Below are 20501 nucleotides of genomic sequence, written 5' to 3'. Positions count from 1 at the left end.
AGAAAGGTAGTTGCTAAGGTAATCCAGGATGTTCTTGCTAGGTGTCAGTACTTCTGTGGCTTTGCCTCTTCTCCCTATTTCCGCCACTCAAAGACCTCTCAAAGCCTTCCCTGCTGCTGTTTCAAAAGTCCAGGGACCTCCACAACTAGCTAGGCCTTCGAAACTAAAGTTCACCTTGAACAACATTCTAATCTAAGAACCGAATGCCAGCCGGGGGCTGGCATCATTTTACTCAAGTTCGGTAGGAAACGGTCTCAAACAGAAACCCTTTACCATTGGATTTAAGGAACTCAATCAGTTCTCCCCCTCCTACCTGACCTCGCCCATCTCCCCCTACAACCCAGCCTGGACATTTCATTCCTCTAATTCCAACCTATTTCCTGTACCTCAAAAACCTCATCTGTCTTGCTGCCAACTCTTTGCCCGCATCTCCCCCTGACCTGGAATTCTCTCCCCCTTCACCTCTCCAAAGTCTACTCTCTCTATCTTCAAAGCTCCTGTAAAAAAAAAAAAACAAAAAACACACGCCACCTAGCCTGAGCCCTCCTTTCCCCTATTCTCCCTTCCTTCTGCAATGCTTACACTCCTGGAGCTGTACCCCTTGAGCATTTGATATTCTCCCCACGCTCGGCATTTAGTCACAGAGCCTTATACTCTCCTATTTCCGGTATCCGTAATTCATTTCAATGTCCGCCTTCCTTTCTAGTTTAAGCTCCTCGTGGGCAAGGATCATGTCTACCAACTCTTTTGTACAGTACTCTCCCAAGAACTTAGTACAGTTCTCTGCACCCAATAAGTGCTCAAGAGATCATCGATTGATAATAATAATTATGGTATTTGTTAAGCACTTAACTATGTGCCAGGCACTGTACTAAGCACTGGGGGTGGATACAAGCAGATCGGGTTGGACACAGTCCCTGTCCCACGTGGGGCTCACAGTCTCAATCCCCATTTTACAGATGAGGTAACTGAGGCCCAGAGAAGTTAAGTGACTTGCCCAAAGTCACACAGCTGACAAATGGCGGAGCCGGGATTAGAACCCAATTGATGGTTTCCAAGAATGAGTTCTCTGACTCGGTCATGTCCCAGAATTTCAAAGTCAATCTATGAGTAAAGTTAGTAAAAGTTAGGTGAAGACTGCAGTCTAGGACTCTCCAATGCCAACTTTGAGGGTTAATATTAAGAGGGAATTCTCCAAAGGGTCACCAGGTACCCCAGTGGCTCAGTCCAGAGTCTTTGGTGCATTTAGAAGCGTGGGTGGACCTGGAAGTGCTCACATCGTGGGTGCTTCATGGCCAGCCCGTAGATCCGGGACATGTCCAGCTTCCCTCCGGATTGGACGCTGAACTCTATCTGCTGCAGAAGGATGGTCAGGAAAAGGAAGACCTCCCAGCGTGCAATGGTCTCCCCAATGCACTTCCTCTTGCCCAAGCCAAACATTGTCACCCTTTCGCTCAAAGCCTTGTTGATCTTGGTCCCCTCTTGGGTGAGGAAGCGCTCTGGCCTGAAGGCAGATGGATCCTCCCACAGCTCCCTGAAAGACACAGAGCAGACCCTTGAGTTAGGGGGACAAAACTCTCCCCAGAAATCTTTGGACTTTGAACTCCAGCCTATCCCCAAAGGGAACGTCAGCAACTGAGACTCCTCTCTCTCTTCCAGCTTCAGCTGTTTGGAAAGTACCAAGGAATCAGAAAACTCAATGACAAGAGAGAATCCCCCTCTTCCAATTTTCCTCACTCATTTCAGCGAGAGAAAGGTTACCCTGCTATCGAGCTAGAAGGAGGGTGACCAGCACTGCTCTGAAACAGAAGGGGCAGGGGCAGATTCTAAAAATGGGTTTGGAGTTTCTTTAGGAGCTCTACAGGGGGACTGTTTGAGTCCTATGGCCAGTGGCCTGGGCTCAGACACGGGCTCGGTTTCATGGCATTGCAAGGTGAAGAAGGAGGGGTAGTAGGTCACAGCTAAACTCCCAAGGGTTTAGGTAAGGGTTCTGGGTGCTCCCTGACTGAAAACTTACGGATCATGGTTGATCTGCCACTGGTTCACGAACACACAGCGCCCCTTGGGGATGTAATAGCCGTTCAGAGTCGTGGCTCTTGTCGTACTGCAAAGGAGAAGACTTCATCAGGTTTGGCTTTTTTTTAATGATACTTTTAAGTCATTACTCTGGGCCAGGCACTGTACTAAGTACTGGGGCAGGTGCAAGCTAATCAGGTTGGAAGCAGTCCATGTCCCAATGGGGCTCACAGTCTTTGTCCCCATTTGACAGATGGGGAACTGAGGCATAGAGACGTGAAGTGACTTGCCCAAAGTTACCCAGCAGCCAAGTGGCGTGACTGGGACTAATCAATCATATGTACTGAGCACTTACTATGTGCAAAGCATTTTACTGAGAGCTTGGGAGAGAACATTATAACAGAGTTGGTAGACATGTTTTCTGCCCTCAGTGAGCTCACAGTATAGAGGGGAGACAGACATTGATATAAATAAATAAATTATGGATAACTACATAGGTACTTTGGGGCTGAGGGAAGGGTGAGTAAAGGGAACAAACCTACTTGAAAGCGTAATGCTGAAGGGGGTGGGAGAAGAGGGAATGAGGGCTTAATCTAGGAATTCCTCTTGGAGGAGATGGGCCTTCAATAAGGTTTGAAGGTGGAGAGGGTGATGGTCTATTGGATTAGGAAGGAGAGCATTCCAGGCCAGAGGCAGGACGTGGGCGAGAGGTCAGCAGCGAGATAGATGAGATCGAGGTACAGTGAGTAGGTTGATATTAGAGGAGCGACGCGTGCAGGCTGGGTTGTAGTGGGAGATCAGCGAGGTAAGGTAGGAGGGGACAAGATGACTGAGTGCTTTAAGGGATTAGAACCCAGGTCCTTCTGATTCCCAGGCCCTTGCTCTTTCCACTAGACCACGCTGCCTAGTGGGTAGCTGACACCCTCTAGTGGGTCTAGTGATTCAAAGCCCAAGGAGAGCTGATGATTCTGATTTGGGGAAATCTTGCCAGCCAGGCTCAGAACTCACCTGTGTGGAATGGTGAAGGGAATGAAGGAAGAGTGTCGGAAAGACTCCAGGATAAAGGCTTCTGTGTATGGCAGCAGGGATCTGTCTGAGAGTCGTGGCATGCGGCCCCTGCCGATGACCATATCTGCAGGAGAGGTAGGACAAAACAAAAACCAGAGTTTGACGGCTCCAATACAGTTTCAATGCATAAACATTCGATCCATAGTGGGTTTGATGAAAAAGCTAAGGATATATGGGGATCCATGACAAGGGGGACAACCAACAGTTGGGTTGTTGAGTATCTTTACTGGCTGTTGGTGGATTGGCTATTGGTTTCCCCTTATCAATCAGTGGCATTTAGCAAGCGCTTACTATGTGCAGAGCACTGTACAAAGCACTTGGGAAGAGTTCAATACAACAGAATTAGCAGACACATTCCCTGCCCATAAAGAGATTATAGTCTAGAGAGAGTTCTCATGGGAGAGAAAAGAGGCTCAAGATCGACCTTCCCAACTCAGAAGTATATCTTTTATGATTCCCATACCAGAGACTCCCCTCCCCACGCCCCCAAATCCACCTTCCCGGCTTACCCAGCTCCTCCTGGATCTTCTTTTGGACCTCAGGATACTTCACCAGGTACATGAGGCTCCAGGATAAGGAAGTTGTGATAGTGTCAAAACCTGGTCAGATAAGGAGATGGGGAGATTTTTTTTTTTTTTTTTTTTTTTTTTCTTAAGGACCAGGAAAAGTAAGAACAGGGCAAAGCGACAACTCCTGAGTTCCAAATTTTAGCTAATCTCCCTAATATCAAAAGGTATTTTTGGCAAAATCCAAGGCACCAATCAGAAGTGTCAGCATCTATATTTAAAAGTCTGGACAACATGGAACTCTCTTTGGGAGAGTTGGGTCAAACAGAGAACTAAATGGCTCTCAAATTGCCCTATAAATGGTTCTGGGAATCTGCCAATGACCACACCTGCAGGAGGCCAAGTAAAAAATTATTTTTCTCCACCAGAGATGGTGGAGCTGAGAAAGTATATGCACGCAATGCAGGCAAAATCTGGGCAATGGGAAAACAGGTTGCCACTGTTCTTACCAGCTCCAAAGAGATCCAGGACCACATTCACAATCTTCTTATCGGAAAGCTGAACGTTGGCATTCTCATCCAACTTCTTGTCCTGGCAGTGCTCGATCAGAGAGTCTGTGATATCTCGGACTTGGTTCTGCAGGGAGGAGCGGTCAGATGAGTGGGAGTCTCACTTGTGACCCGGACTTTGGTTTTCCCCAGGGACAGAAAAGCCATGAAAGAAGGGTCTTACCCCACTCTAGTGCCTCTCCACTCTAGGATTCTCTTCCCCCAATCAGTGCTATTTATTGGCGCTTGTTGTGTGCAGAGTACTGTCCTAAGCACTTGGGAGAGCACAGTACAACATAATTGGTGGATATGTTTCCTGCCCACAATAAGTGTACAGTATGTGGGGGAGGCAAACCATTAATATAAATTAATACTTTATAATACATAATTTAAATATATGTATGTAAGGGCTGTGGGTTGAGGGTGGGGTGAATATCAAATACCCAAAAGCCACAGAGTCAAGTGAATAGATGACCCAGAAGGGAGAGGGAGACTGGGAAAAGAGGGCTTAATCCAGAAAGGCGTCTTGGAGGAGATGTGATTTTAATAATTCTGAAGGTAGGAGAGTAGTGATCTGGCGTATATGGATGAGGAGGGGGAAGGGCTGGTGGGGTTAGGGGGTCATGCTGGAATAGTGTTTCCTTTGGTCACTGATGAATCAATTAATCAACCAATCAGTGGTATGTATCAAGTGCTTACTGTATGCCAAATGTGGGCCAGTGTTGGGAGTTTATCAGATCTTGTCATGGGCAGGATTTATTATTATTATTTTTTTTTTACAGTTCTTAGTGGTAAGAGCACGGGCTTGGGAATCAGAGGTTGTGGGTTCTGATTGCAGATCTGCCTCTAAGCTGTGTGACCTTGGGGAAGTCACTTAACTGCTCTGTGCCTCAGTTATCTCATCTGTAAAATGGGGATTAAGACTGTGAGCCCCACATGGGACAAACTGATTACCTTGTATCTACCCCAGTGCTTAGAACTGTGCTTGGCACATAGTAAGCACTTAACAAATACCATCATTATTATTATTAATAAATGCTTACTATGTGCCAAGCACTATTCTAAGCACTAGGGAAGATATGAGATAATCAAGTTGGACACAGCACTGGCCCTCATAGGGCTCACAGTCTATGAAGGAGGGAGTAGGATTTCATCCCGATTTTACAGATGAGGTTACTGAGGCACAGAGAATTGAAGTGACTTCCCCAAGGTCACCCAGCAGAAAAGTGGGGGAGTCAGCATTAGAATCCAGGTCCTCTTACTCCAAGGCCCGGGCTATTTCTACTAGGCCACATTACTTTTGATGACGATGGTTGACAGTGGTCTCCTGAGAGATGCTAAGTAGTGGGGAGGCAGGGAAAGGAAGGAGAAAGGGAAGAGAGAGAGAGAGAGAGAGAGAGAGAGAGAGATTGGGGCAGTATTACCTTTTCATAGGTCCTGTAGTGCTCCATCAACATCTTCTGCAGGAAAGCAACCATCTTCTGGTTCAGGTCCTTAAAGTTTCTCAGAGCGTGGTTTGGGAGGTAACGGAGAATCGGGATGAAATCTGCAGGATTCCCCGAGGCGGCAAATTCCCCAAACTTGTCACTCAGGCTGACGACGCTGAGCAGCTCCTGGTCATTGTGGTCATAGCGTTTCCCAAAGCACATGGCACAGATGACATTGGCCACGGAGACCATCACGTACCTGTAGGGGTCGAAGCTCCCCCTCTTCTTCATCAATTCCTGGAATTTACCAATGAGGCTCACGGCTTCTTTGCTGACGTGTTCCTCCAGGTAAGTGCAGGAAGAGGATGGTGAGGAGGCGAGGGAGAAGGTTTTCAGGGCATTCTGAGCCAGCTTCCGGCGGGCGACCCAAACCTCCCCAGAGTCCGTGCTGAAACTTAAGGATTCCCCATCCCCGATGTGTTGGAAGGTGTAGAGGTCGGGTCGTCCCATGAAGTCCTCCCCCTGCTTGACCAGAGCTTGCCTGAGGGTCTCCAGCCCACTCAGCACCAGGACCGGGGTGGTCCCAATCTGGACCTGCATCACATCTCCGTAGACTTGGCTCATCCGCGTCAGTGCCAGGTGAGGGTCCTTTCTCAGCTCCAGGATGTTACCGATCAGGGGCCAAGCCCAGGGCCCCGGGGGGCTCTTCATCCCATGGGGCACTTTCTCGCTAAGGGAGCCTATGATCCAGAAGGCCAGAAAGAAGATGGCGGAGGCCAGGAGGATCTCGGTGACTGAGACAGAACCCACCAATCCCAACACGGACAGGGACACTGCCATCTCTTTGGTCTAGCGGAAAGCCCAAGTCTGATGAAACAAAAAAACATGAAGCTGGGTCAGTAGTGGGGCTCAGTGAGTCATACACAAGCTGCTCCAGGGATGGGGAAAAGGGAAAAGAGCCCAGGTTAACTCCTCCCCCAACACTCCCATTTGTGTCCAACAAACAGGGAAGCCTGGACAGAATTTGATGGCCCTCATGGAAGATGGAAATCAATGGAAAGAGATGGACTTGGCTCCATCTCTGCCCTTGACTTGGGGCATATTCCTTCTTGAGGGGAAATGGAGGCACACTGGGAGAGAAAATGATAGGAGTGACATCACTCCTTACCTTAACTTCTTGGAAGAATGTCTTACTAAGTAAATGCCTCCAGGTTGCTCTGAGGTCCTGGAAGCACAGTGTTGGAAGAAAATCATATCAGAAGACCTGGGTCCTAATCCCAGCTCTGCCCTGGGCCTCCTTTGTGACCTTGGGCAAGTCATGTTTAGACTGTGAGCCCATTATTGGGCAGGGATTGTATCTATCTGTTGTCGAATTGTACACTCCAAGCGCTTAGTACAGTGCTGTACCCATAGTAAGCATCAATACTACTGAATGAATTTAGCTTCCCTTGCACCTCATTGTCCTCATCTATAAAATTAACATTCAACACCTGTTCTCCCTTCCACTTAGATTGTGAGCCTCACATGGAACAGGGACTGTATCCAATCTGAAAAATCTCTATCTATCCCATTGCTTAGTACAGTGTTTGGTTCATAGTGTGTGCTTAACAAATATTATCATTTATTATTATAATTAGTGCTATTATTGTTGTTATTATTACATCACCCCTTGGGAATCCCTATAATTTTTAGTAAATAGAGTCCCTGATGTCACACCTGCAGAGAGAGAGAGAGGGTACACTTTAGTGAACATGAGTATTAGCAATTCTTACTCTGCACAAATAGATCCTGAGGCAAAGCATTTATCCAGGCAAAGGCAGCCCAGTTTGACCGGATCAGAAGGCAGACAAATCCCAGTTCTTCTGGATTCAATGTCTAAATAGGCAGTCACCTTCCCAGTCTCCTGCCACAGCCAGGGCAGGAGATAGACTGTGTGTTTCTGGATAGACTGTGTGTTTGCTTGTGGTATCCAAGCTGTAGTCTGGGGTCTTTCCTTGTCGTTCTCACGTATTTACTCTGCTGATTCAAGGACCTCTCGGTTAATGGGCTCCCCGAGGGGCTGAGAGGTTGGTACTTAGACAAGCCTCCCTCTCACCTCGAGAGATCGGCAAGGAAAGAAATCCAGCCCGGAGTTTCCCTCCTGCTTATTCTTAGTGAATGAAAAGTCCAAGAATCCCCCACCTGCCCGCCGCCAGGGAAAAAACGAATAAATGGAATGCTTCCACCTGACAGAGACAGGATGCAAAGAAACTTAAGCCCGGAGTTCAGATTTTTTTGGGAATGGATTTGCCAGAGTTGTGTGCCATGTGCACACCTGAAATAGACTTTTCTTGGAAAATTCTCACCAAATGACTGAGGTTTATATTGGTTTTTTTTGCAGCAAACCCTCAACTTTGGAAACACGGGTCCTGTCCCTGCCACACAATTCGGAAGATGAATTTTCGGATAATGAGAAAACAGCACCATGCCTTCCTAATGGGATTCCAGTAGGGTTTAGTCTTAGAACTGGCTTCGGACTTGGCTTCTATTATTTCCAGATCGACTACGGATTTGCTAAGTGTATTTGGGCAAACTAATTTTCAAGATGTGCCGCAGTTTCCTCATCTATATAATGAGGGCCTTATTCCCTGTGATCTTAGAGAGAGTTGAGCTTTCTCAGGTGCTTTGTTGTTATTCTAACTTCTCTGTCTTCAGGAGGCTCCTAAACTAGACCCACACCCACGGATGATCAGATGTAATGTAAAAATAATAATTGTGTGAAGTCTGCATCTACCATTCCAAAAGGATATAGCATCAAATTTCTTGGAACCTGAAGACATGGTCTCTATGAATGGAAGATGTCCAGACTTCGGGGGTCATGGACACAGCAAAACTGAAGCAGCAGCCCCAGATGCCGTAGGAATAGGATTTTCCCAGTTTCATCATTATTTTCCCACCCCAGACAATCGATCAGTGGTAGAGCACTTACTGTGTGCAGAGCACTATACTAAGTACTTGGGAGAGTACAATACAGTGGAGTTGGTAGACCTGATCACTGCCCACAGAGAGTTTATAAATCATGTCCTTTAATAAGAATGATGGTATTTGTTAAGCGTGTACTATGTGCCATGCCTTGTACTAAGCGCTGGACCCTCAACACTTTTGTACAGGGAAGATTTGGGGGCCAAGAAGCAGCGTGGTTCAGTGGAAAGAGCACGGGTTTAGGAGTCAGAGGTCATGGGTTCTAATCCCGGCTCCGCCACCTGTCAGCTGTGTGACTTTGGTCAAGTCACTTAACTTCTCAGTGCCATAGAGAATGGGGATTAAGACTGTGAGCCCCACCTGGGGCAACCTAATTACCTTGTAACTAACCCAGCGCTTAGAACAGTGCCCGGCACATAATAAGAGCTTAACAAATACCAACATTATCACTATTATTATAGTTATCAGAGTGCATGGAAATATCAAGGTAAGGGTAATGGGCCTGAAACGGTCATTTACCCTGGAAAAGGCTTACAAGGGAGTTGAAGAGTGGGAGAGAATAATGGAGTTGGACCATTTTGAAGAAATGGAGAAGGGGCAGGCTTTACTTGCTCTGATTTTAGGCATCCAGTAGTCTCAGACACCTCCTCACCCACTCCCCGCTTTCAACATCCATCATCATCAATGGCATTTCTTGAGTGCTTACTGTGTGTAGAGCACTGCATTAAGCACTCTGCAATTAGTGCCGTGCAGTCCCTCAAAGTGAAGCAAACTGACTCTTCAAGATGCTCTCAGACTCCCCCTTCTCCCCCCTACCCCCCACTCCATTTGCCAGCCAGGGAAACTCACATAGGAAGGAACTGTCCAGAATTCACCCAGGGAAAAGACCCTGCCTGTGCTGATTCCCAGGGCTCCCCTGGATGAAAATGCCCCCTGGAAAGGCCTGAAGGCAGAGAGGTGCAAGGAATAAGAGGTTGCCTACCTGTACCTGTCAGATGCCAGGAGCTGGCTGATGGTGCGGTGGATGGCAGGGTCGGGGAAGATGCGGCTCAGGACCCCTCGGCTCTGCTCAGGTCGGAGGAGACTCTTTGGAGACTCCACCTCCTCGGCTGCTGGGGTGAAGGACAGCTCTGACACCTTTATATGCACCTCCCCTGAATCTGATTGGCTAAGTGGGGGGACCTCACGTGACTAACCAAAGATCAGATAATATCCGACCTCGGGAGGGCGTCGAGGGCACTTGGGGGGTGGGGGGGGGGGTAGGGGGCAACTATCTTGGGAAGGGGAGGGAGGGGAGGGGAGGAAGCCTGGAGTCCAGAGTGGCTTTCCCAAGCCTGGGGAAGAGGCTTGAAGTAGCCCTCGCGTCTCTCTTGGGGACGCCCGTCGAGGCCAGATTGGGGGACAGGGATTTTTTTTAATGGCATTATCATTATTAATAGTAATAATAATAATGGCATTTAAGCGCTTACTGTATACCATACTCAGCGCTGGGAAATGCTCGCTGTGTGCCCGATACAAAGAGCCCTTCGGCATCCCCGAGGACACTGAGTCGACCTAGAGGGGGAGGATGAAAGGGCAAATCCCCAAATCTGGGCGACCCCTAGAAGATCTTCTTGGAGCGCAGAATGCTGGGTTCCTACTAGGGTGAAAGGGAAGGTGGGGATCTTCGACGGATCCGCTCTCCTAATAATAATTATTATTATTATGGTGTTTATTTAGCGTTCACTAGGTTCCAATCACTGGACTAAGCCCTGGGGTGGTTACAAGTAAATCGGGTTGGACGCAATCCCTATCCCAAGTGGGGCTCACAGTCTTGATCCCCCTTTTCCAGATGAGGTAACTGAGGCCCAGAGAAGTGAAGTGCCTTGCCCACGGTCACACAGCAATTAGAACCCATACCTCTGCTTGGGGGGGAGGGGGGCACTTTAGGTGAACCAAGAGGGGTGCAGCTAATGGGAGCACTCTGGACTCCCCACTGCCCGTTGTGGTCAGGGTTTGTCTCTATTGCCGTACTTTACTTTCCTAGCGCTCAGTACAGTGTTCTGCGCACAGCAAGTGCTCGGTAAATACGATTGAAGGAATGAACGAAAGAATCTCTCCTCTTCCCCAGCCGTTCCGTAATTCCTCCCCCTCTTTTCGAAAGACCCTCCGAGGTCGCCCCCCGACCCCAGCTCGGGACCCCTGGAGCAACGGTCCGGGGAGGGGTCCGGGCTGGACAGGGAGGAGGCTATCTCAGTCCCTCGCCCCCTGTCCCTGACCCCGCTCGGATTCCAGATTGGCCGGGTTCGCGTGAGAAGCCTCTGTCCTGCGGGAACCCCCAACCCCCGCCCTGTCTCCCGCGCCGGGGGGAGGAAAGGGGATGGATATGGGGGTGGGCCCTCCCCAGCTGAGAAGCAGCACGGCCTAGTGGCTAGAGCACGGGCCTGGGAGTCAGAAGCACCTGGATTCTGATTCCAGCTCCGCTGTGTGACCTGGGCCAAGTTGTTTCACTTCTCTGGGCCTCTGTTCCATTATCTGGAAAAGGGGGATTCATTCATTCATTCAATCGTATTTATTGGGCGCTTACGGGGTGCAGAACACTGGACTGAGCGATTGGACTCTACGATTCGGCAATAGATAGAAACCATCCCTGCCCAACAAGGGGTTGATAGGGGGAGACAGACAGCAGAACAAAACAAGTAGGCATTAAGGCTGTGAGCTCCAAGACTGCTTCCAATCTTGCATCTCCCCCAGCGCTTAGAACAGTGCCTGGCACATAATAGGCGTTTTAAAAATGCCATGGTTATTACTATTATGACAGTCCCCCCTCCAGGACCGTCCCAAACCCCGAGATCCCCCCAGCCTGCGGGTCACCGTCCAGCATCTCAGAGATTGTCCCCTCACCCTCCAAGGACAGATGGAGGGGCTTCCTTAGGGACCCCCACCCCCATCCTCCCTGGATTCCAGCCCGGGGCTGGATCTTGGTTCTCTCTGTCTTTACAACGCGCCCCCCTCTCTTACAGCGCCCCTTGCAGAGGGCAGCCTGGGGGTCCCGGCCAGCGGGGTGGGGGTCGAGGGGGAGGGATGGAGGTGCAGCCCCTGACCCCCGGGGGGGGCGGGGAGGGGAGGGGCCCGGCCTGGAGGCTGGACGGCCCGCCCTGGGGGCGCCGGGGGAGGAATGGGAGTTGCGTGAGAAGGGGCTGCGGGGCCAGGCGTGGAGTGGCAGGGAGGACTGACCCGCCCGGTCAGCCAGTCACGCAACGGGAGGGGGGAAGGGGGAAGAAGGAGAGCTCTTAAAGGGCCAGCGCCGCTCAACACTTAAAGGGCCAGCGCCGCTCAACGCTTGATAATAATACTGGTATTTGTTAAGCGCTTCCTCTGTGCAGAGCACTGTTCTACGCGCTGGGGTAGATAGAGGATCATCAGGTTGTCCCACGTGAGGCTCACGGTCTTAATCCCCATTTGACAGATGAGGGAACTGAGGCACAGGGAAGTGAAGTGACTTGCCCACAGTCTCACAGCTGCCAAGGGGCAGAGTCGGGATTCGAACTCATGACCGTTGACTCCCAAGCCCGGGCTCTCTCCACTGAGCCACGCTGCTTAAAAGGACCGGCCCTCGGTCCCTCATCTCCAGCAGCGGGGCTCAAAGCAAAGAGCCCGGGCTGGGGAGGCAGAGGGCCTGGGTTCTGATCTTGCCTCTGTCTCTTGTCAGTTGTGTGACCTCGGACAAGTCACTTCACTTCTCTGGCCCCCAGTGACCTCATCTATTTAATAGGGATGAAGACTGTGAACCCCATGTGGGACAACCTGGTCACCTTGTATTCCTCCCAGCACCTAGAACAGTGCTTTGCACATAGGAAGCGCTTAACAAATACCTCCATTATTATTATTACAGGGTACTCAGGTTGTCCCACGTGGGGCTCACAGTCTTAATCCCCATTTTATGGATGAGGGAACTGAGGCATACAGAAGTTAAACTTGCCCAATGCCACACAGCTGACATCTCTGGCCAAACTGTACCTTCAAGAGCTTAGTACAGTGCTCTGAACACAGTAAGTGCTCAATAAATACGATTGAATGAATGAAGTGGCGGAGCCGGGATTAATAATAATGATGGTATTTGTTAAGTGCTTACTATGTGCAAAACACTTCTAAGCGCTGGGGAAGATACAAGGTGATCAGGTTATCCCACGTGGGGCTCACAATCTTAATACCCATTTTACAGATGGGGTAAATGAGGCCCAGAGAAGTTAAGTGGCTTGCCCAAAGTCACACAGTTGACAAGTGGTGGAACCGGGATGAGAACCCACAATCTCTGTCTCCTAAACCCATAATCTTTCCACTAAATCACAGACCTTGTATCTACCCACCCCACCCCCAGCACTTAGAACAGTCCTCGGCACAGCACATAGTAAGCGCTTAACAACTACCATCATTATTATTAAAGGACCAGCGCTCTAGACCTCTTAGAGAGCCGATGCCGAGCTCTTGGAAGGCCAGGCATGCCAAAATCATAAAAGGCCAGCAATGCCAAACCCTGGATAGGGCATAGGTCTGGGAGTCAGAAGGTCATGCATTCTAATTTCGGCTCTGTAACTTGTCTGCTGTGTGACCTTGGGGAAGTCACTTCACTTCTCTGGGCCTCAGTCCCCTCGTCCGGAAAATGGGGATCGAGACCGTGAGCCCCACGTGGGATAGGGACTACGTCCAACCCGATATGTTTGTATCCACCCCAGAGCTTAGTACAGTGCCTGGCACATAGTAAACCCTTAACAAATGGCATAATTATTAGTAACAGTAGTAGAAGGCTGGTGCTGCAGAACTCTTAAAGGGCCAGCACTCTCGACCTCTTAGAAGGGCAGAGATGTCAAACTTTTAAAAGGCCAGAGGTGCCAAACTCCTAGAGGGCCAGTGCTGCAGAGCTCTTAAAGGGACAGAGTTCTCAACCTCTTAGATAGCCAGCGATGCCCAGCTCTTAAAAGGGCAGGGAAGCCAAACTTTTAGAAGGCCAGTGATGCCAAACTCTTAGAGGGCCAGAGATGCCAAACTCCTAGAGGCCCTGTGCTGCAAAGCTCTTAAAGGGACAGCATTCTCAACCTCTTAGATAGCCAGCGATGCCCAGCTCTTAGAAGGGCAGCAATGTCAAACTTTTAGAAGGCCAGAGACGCCAAACTCCTAGAGGGCCAGTACCACAGAGCTCTTAAAGGGACAGAGCTCTCAACCTCTTAGATACCCAGCGATGCCCAGCTCTTACAAGGGCAGAGATGCCAAACTTTTAGAAGACCAGTGATGCCAAACTCTTAGAGGGCCAGTGCTATAAAACTCTTAAAGGGTCAGTGCTGCAGAACTCTTAAAGGGAGAGTGTGTGTTCCTGGAAGGGAGTGAGTGGCCCTGGAGAGGACCCCCCCAAGGGGGCAAGTGCACGAATGGGGCAGGAACACAGATGTCCACCTTTGACATGACCTACTGAGTACGGGTTCCACACCCACCATGAAGCCTGCCCTTCTGCTCATTATAGGCAAGGAACATGTCTGCTAATTCTGCTGTATTATACTCTCCTAAGCACTTAGTACAGTATTCTGTGCACTCAAAAAGCAGCGTGGCTTAGTGGAAAGAGCACATCTTGGGAGTCAGAGATTGTGGGTTCTAATCCCAGGTCTGCCACTTGTCAGCTGTGTGACTTTGGGCAAGTCACTTAACTTCTCAGTGCTTCAGTTACCTCATCTGTAAAATGAGGATTAAGACTGCGAGCCCCATGTGGGACAACTTGATAACCTTGTATCTATCCCTCAGCTTAGAACAGTGCTTGGCATATTGTAAGCACTTAACAAATGCCCTCATCATTATCATCAATAAATGCCATTGATTGATTGATTGATTGGCACTTTGCGCAGTCCTTCTGTGAAGCCTCTCCAACGTGGGCCTCAGCCAGAATGTCTTTGCTTGGCTCAAAAGTTGGGGGTTGATGTGGGGATTGAGGTCACTGCTGGGTCCTCCCCAACCCCACCCCATCCCATCCTCGTTTTCCTACAGGGACCAACGGTGCAAAATCAGCTCCCTGGAAGGGGAGGGGTCCCAAGATGGAGTCTATGCTCTGATGAATCGAGAGCGAATGTGTGAGACTGAAACCCCTTTTCCCCCAAACCCACCCAGACTACTGGAAGCCCGGGCCATAAGACAGCAATAAGGCTCTTAGCTTAGAAGCAAAACACTCATGGTAAGCTTGACTTTGCATTCATTTGCAGTCCACTGCTCTGCCCACCTTTAAAGCTTTGTTAAGGTCACCATCTCCTCCTTCCCCAGTTAAGTCTTCTTTTCCTCACTCTGTCCAAAGACCTGGGGTAGATGCAAGATAATCAAGTTAGATGCAGTCAATGTCCCAGATGGAGCTCACTATCTTCATCCCCATTTTGCAGATAAGGTAACTAAGACACAGAGAAATGAAGTGAGCTGCCCAAGGTCACACAGTGGACAAGTGGCAGAATCAGGATTAGAACCCAGGCTCTTCCAACTGCCAGGCCTATACTGCGTCTCTGCTGTATTGTACTCTCCCAAGTGCTTAGTACAATACTCTGCACACAGTAAGTGCTCAAAAAATACCAATGACTGAATGTATCTGTGTGACTGCCTGTTATCTAGGACAAAATAGGATGGAACAAATCATCATCAACAGTATTTACTGAGTGCTTATTGTGAGCAGGGCACTGTATTAGGTCCTTGGGAGAGTCTAATACAACAAATTTTAGTAGACACCAAAATCAGTGGCTGTAGCCCATTGATATTGCACTCAATGCCCAGCCCAGGGTTTGAAATCAATTCACCCTGTACCCCCAGAAGAGAAGTAACTGCCTGTCAGAACAAGGGGGAAAAACCCTTCCTTCCACTGACAGTCTTACAGGAGGTAAGTATACAGGAAAGGAACACAGACTCAATCGATGGTATTGACTGAATGCTTACTGTGTACAGAGCACTGTACTAGAGCTTGGGAGAGAACAATACTACAGAATGACAGAGTTGATACTTTTCCTGTCCACAAGGAGCTTATGGCCTTGAGGGAGAGCAGATGTTAAAATAAATTATGAGTACGGTTATAAGTGTCGTGGGGCTGAGATTAGGATGCATATCTAGTGTTTAGAGGGTACAGACCCAATTGAGTGAGGGACGCAGGAGGGAGAGGGAGTGGGGAAAATGAGGGCTTAGTTGGAGAAGGCCTCTTGGAGGAGATGTGATTTTAATAAGGCTTTGGATGAAATAGATGACGAGCATAAATAAATGGCATAGTTTTGCCACTAAATAAACCATGGTATGGCCACACCCAGGACACTTTGAAGTTCTGGTAGTGGGACCTTAGGAGAAACATAAACAGAGATGGAGGCAGTACAGAGAAGACCAACCCAGATGAGGTTGGGGAATGGGGAAGCTTCCTTATGAAGATGGATGTTCATAGTTAGGATCGTTCACTCTCAAACAATTCAGGCTGGGAGCAGGCATACTGAGGAGGACAGAATCAAGGAGGGTGGGGACCGGGCCAATATGGCAGTGTTATTCACCCAAATCCACCCCGCGCCAGTCCAAATGTGATGGGAGTCAAATCGGGAACAAAAGGAAAAGAAAGACTTCTCCATCCGGGGGGGGAGGTGGGGGTGGAGAAGAACATCTGGAATTCTCTCTCCAACTAGACTGCCAGCTCCTTTAGTGTAGGGCTTGTGGGTTCAATCAATCATTCAACTGATGGTATGTTTTTTGAGCACTTATTATGTCCAGAGCACTTTACTAAGTACTTGGGAGAGTACAATACAGCAGAATTAGCAGACGTGTTCCCACCCCATTATGAGTTTACAGTCTAGAGAGGGAGACAGACGTTAATATGAATAAATAATTTGTAATATATAATCTAAAGATGTGGTCCAACTCGGTTGCACTCTCCCAAGCAGTTAGTACCATGCTCCATACCAAGTAGAGAATCAATAAATCATATCAATTGATTGACCAATAGGCTATAAACTTCTCAAGGGCAGTTCCGTTGTTTTCTAACTCTACTGTATTCTCCCAAATGCTTAATGCAGTGCTCTGCACACAATAAGAGCTCACTAAACGCCATTGATAATGAGAAGGATGAATGTGTTGCCCAGGTGGAAATTATCTGTAGATTTAAGGGAGGTTGGTATAAATTCATGGAAAAGAGTCCCAAATGGGTTATTAAAGCTAAAGTTAAGGATGCAAAGGAGAAGAGTTAGGGTGTAAAATTGCACTTTTAATAACAGAGAATGGATATGGAAGAAATATTCATAACATGGTTCCTTTAAATCTTCTGCGACTACTGTCCAAGACAGAACCTTGAGCTAGTGGATCACTGGCCTGATCCAGGAAGAATATTGCTCTTGTTCAATCAATCAATCAATCAATCAAAGGTATTTATTGAACCCTCACTGTGTACAGAGCACTGTACTAAGAGTTTGGGAAGTACAATATAACAGAGATGGCAGACACATTCCCTACCCACAAGGGGCTTACGTTTTCTTTTTTAAATAGTATTCATTAAGTGCTTACTATGTGTCAACCACTGTTCTAAAAGCTAGGGTTGGTACAAGTTAATTAGGTCAGACACAGTCCCTGTCTCTCATGGGCCTGTCCCTCATGGGGCTCACAGTGTAAGTATATTCTAAAAAAGTAAATAACAGTAGTAACTCACTGTGGGCTGGAAAGGAGTCTACAACTCTATTATATTTTACTCCCCAAGTGCACCTAGTAAACATTCAGTAAAAAAGAGTTGATTGATAGTAGCTTCACCAGCTTAAATGCTGGAATGGCTATGATAGGTGGGGTGTCAGAAGGAGGTAGATGGTTTTAGGTGAGGATTTGGTGTGGCCAAGTGGAGAGGCAGAGGCAGAGATACAGATGCTAATAGAAGCTTGCAGTTGTCCTGCTGTCTTCTAGGGGTTTATTTTAATAGTAATTGTTAAGCACTTAGTATGTGCCAGGCACTGTACTGGGGTAGATACAAGATAATCAGGTTGGACGCAATCTACATCCTACATGGGGCTCACAGTCTTACTTCCCATTTTACAGATGAAGTAACAGGCACAGAGAAGTGAAATGACTTGGCCAAGGTCACCCAGCAGACCTTGCTTATTTTGTTTCTACTGAAAGAAAACAGCTCAGATGTACCCAAGTACACATTTAAATATATTCATTCACTCATTCATTCAATCATATTTAATGAGTGCTTACTGTGTGCAGGGCACTGTACTAAGCACTTCAGCACCCATGCATAGACACATAAACATACACAAACCCTCAATCAATCAATTAATCCATGGTATTTACTGAGCACTTTCTGTGCTCAGAACACTGGACTATGACTTAATAATAATAATAAAAATAATGTTGGTATTTGTTAAGCGCTTACTACGTGCCAAACACTGTTCTAAGGGCTGGGGTAGATACAAGGTAATCAGGTTGTCCCACGTGAGGCTCACAGTCTTAATCCCCATTTTACAGATGAGGGAACTGAGGCACCGAGAAGTGAAATGACTTGCCCAAAGTCACACAGCTGACAGGTGGCAGAGCCGTGATTAGAATCCATGACGTCTGACTCCTAAACCCGTGCTCTTTCCACTGAGCCATGTTACTTGGGAGACGACAATCCCCAGATACCCACAAATGTACCCAGAGCCCCAAAGACCCCAACAGCACTGACCCAACCACTCTTACATATGGTGCAGTGGCTAGAGCACGGGGCCTCAGAGTTAGAAGGTCATGGGTTCTAAACACACCTCTACCACTTGTCTGCTGTGTCACCTTGGACAAGTCACTTGACTTCTCTGTGCCTCAGTTACCTCATCTGTAAAATGGGAATTGAGACTGTGAGCCCCACTTGGGACAGGGCCTATGTACAACCCAATTTGCTTGTATCCACCCCAGCTCTGAGGACGGTGACTGTCACATAGTAAGCGCTTAAAAAATACCAGATTATTATTATTGCACACTGCTCAACCGGGAACACCCCAGCTTGTGAGCTGGGCATATGGCTGCCAAATCTATTATATTGAACTTTCCCAAGCATCTAGTACAATGTTCTGCACACTGTAACACTTAATAAATTACTAGACCGTAAGCTCCTTATGGGCAAGGAACATACCTACCAATTCTGTTATAGTGTACCCTCCCAATCAGTATAGTGCTCTGTACACAGTAAACAATTACTATGTATCATTGATTGATTGGGTTGCTACATCCCAATATCAGGGGGCAGAAATTGAGGTGGGGGGGAGGAGGAGAAAGAGATTTGAATTGTTCTGCTCACTTGGGGTACTCCTTCCTCTGCCTTCGGCCTAAGCCTTTGCCACTCTGGTGGTGGCAGTGGAGTGGCTGCTTGAATCTTCCCACAGCCACTGTTAGGAAGCCTGCTAATATTCATAACTGTGGTATTTGTTAAGTGCTTACTATATGCCAAGCACTGTACTAGTTGCTGGGGTAGCTACAATTAATTGGGTCCCACGCATGGGGCTTCCAGTCTAAGTAGGAGGAAAATGGATACTGAATTATTATAATACTAATGATAATGGTATTTGTTAAGCACTTACTATGTGCCAAGCACTGTTCTAAGCACTAGGGTAGATACAAGGTAATCGGGTTGTCCCATATGGGGCTCACAGTCTTAATCCCCATTTCACAGATGAGGGAACTAAGGCCCAGAGAAGTTAAGTGACTTGCCCAAGGTCACACAGCAGACAAGTGGCAGAGATGGGATGAGAACCCATGACCTCTGACTCCCAAGCCCGCCTCTTTCCACTAAGCCACATTGCTTTTCAAGTGCTTAGTACAGTGCTCTGCACACAGTAAGGCTAATTAGATACCACTGATTAATCTTACTCTGTGCAGAGGACATCTAGCAACAATCAGCACTTATACTTCCTAATGTATATTTATTTGGGTGTTTATATATTTATTTAGCTATTTCATCCTGTTATATTGGATTCACTCCCCATTAAATTCTCACCCTTCCTTTTGCTTCCTCTTGTCCGTCTGTCTCCCTCATTAGAGTGCAACCTTCTTGAGGACAGGGAATATGTGTCTTGCCTCTGTAGTATTCTACTTTTCAGTCAGTGGCTGCCCAGTAACTACAATTGATTGATTTCATTCCCTTTTTGGTGCTCAGTTTCCCTTTCAGGAAAATGACAAAATGGCAGTCACTTCACCTCAGGCGTGGCAGGGCTCCCTGGTTCTAGTCCCAGTTTAGCCACTATTTTTTTTATGGTATTTGTTAAGTGCTTTCTATACATCAAACATTCTATACATCAAGCACTGGAGTCTTGTCTTATGTGTCAAGTCGTTTCCAACCCATAGCGACACCCCGGATATATCTCTCCCAGAATGCCCAGCTCTCCGTCTGCAGTCGTTCTGGTAGTGGATCCATAGAGTTTTCTTGGAAAAATGCGGCAGTGGTTTACCATTGCCTCCTTCCACACAGTAAACTTGAGCCTCCATCCTCGACTGTCTCCCATGCTGCTACTGCCCAGCATGGGTGAGTTTGGACTTGTAGCAGATGGCCTTCCACTCGCTAGCCACTGCCCAAGCTAGGAAAGGAATGGACAGGCCTCTGCTTTGACTCTCCCTCCTGTAGCCGAGACTGGTAGAGTACTAGAAACTCTCCAGGTGTGACCTTGAGAGGGGAAAGCGCTGGGGTAGATACAAGTTAATTAGGTTGGACACAGTCCTTGCCCTGCCTGGGACTCACAGTTTAAGTAAGAGGGAGAACTGAGGCATAGAGAAATGAAATGACCTACCGAAGATCACCCAGCAAGCATTTGGCAGAGGAGGGATTAGAACCCAGGTCCTCTGACATCCAGACTCATGCTCTTTTCACTAGGCCATGATATCTCTTGAGTTTACTAGTTTACCTCCTGTGTTACTTTGGACAATTCATTTAACTTCTCTGTGCCTCAGTTTCCTGAGCTGTAAAATGGGGATAAAATACCTGTTCCTCTTCCCCC

The 20501-nt window shown here is 47.9% G+C and overlaps 1 protein-coding gene and 1 non-coding gene across 3 annotated transcripts; both read right to left on the bottom strand.

Annotated features, from left to right (window-relative positions):
- Nucleotides 1–969: 969 nt before the first annotated feature.
- Nucleotides 970–9634, bottom strand: CYP1A1 (cytochrome 1A1). Of its 2 annotated transcripts, none has more exons than XM_007670889.3 (7): nucleotides 9509–9634; nucleotides 5563–6432; nucleotides 4100–4226; nucleotides 3594–3683; nucleotides 3025–3148; nucleotides 2018–2104; nucleotides 970–1534 (listed from the first exon to the last, which is right to left on the bottom strand). In XM_007670889.3, the coding sequence occupies exons 2-7, from the start codon at nucleotides 6403–6405 to the stop codon at nucleotides 1246–1248; spliced, it is 1560 nt and encodes a 519-aa protein (XP_007669079.1). In that variant the 5' UTR covers nucleotides 6406–6432; nucleotides 9509–9634; the 3' UTR covers nucleotides 970–1245. The 2 variants fall into 2 exon arrangements, with proteins under 2 accessions (XP_007669079.1, XP_001511800.2); XM_001511750.5 differs by having other exon boundaries at nucleotides 9515–9634.
- A 10408-nt stretch (nucleotides 9635–20042) lies between these two features.
- LOC114812442 lies at nucleotides 20043–20181 on the bottom strand. Its single transcript, XR_003760094.1, has one exon. It is a non-coding gene; the product is annotated as a small nucleolar RNA SNORA7 (small nucleolar RNA).
- Between the last annotated feature and the right edge of the window lie 320 nt (nucleotides 20182–20501).

Source organism: Ornithorhynchus anatinus, chromosome 5 (genome assembly GCF_004115215.2).
Source record: "Ornithorhynchus anatinus isolate Pmale09 chromosome 5, mOrnAna1.pri.v4, whole genome shotgun sequence".
Classification (NCBI taxonomy): Eukaryota; Metazoa; Chordata; class Mammalia; order Monotremata; family Ornithorhynchidae; genus Ornithorhynchus; species Ornithorhynchus anatinus.
The sequence above is the reverse complement of the archived record's forward strand: the minus strand, read 5'-3'. Positions and strand labels throughout refer to the sequence as shown.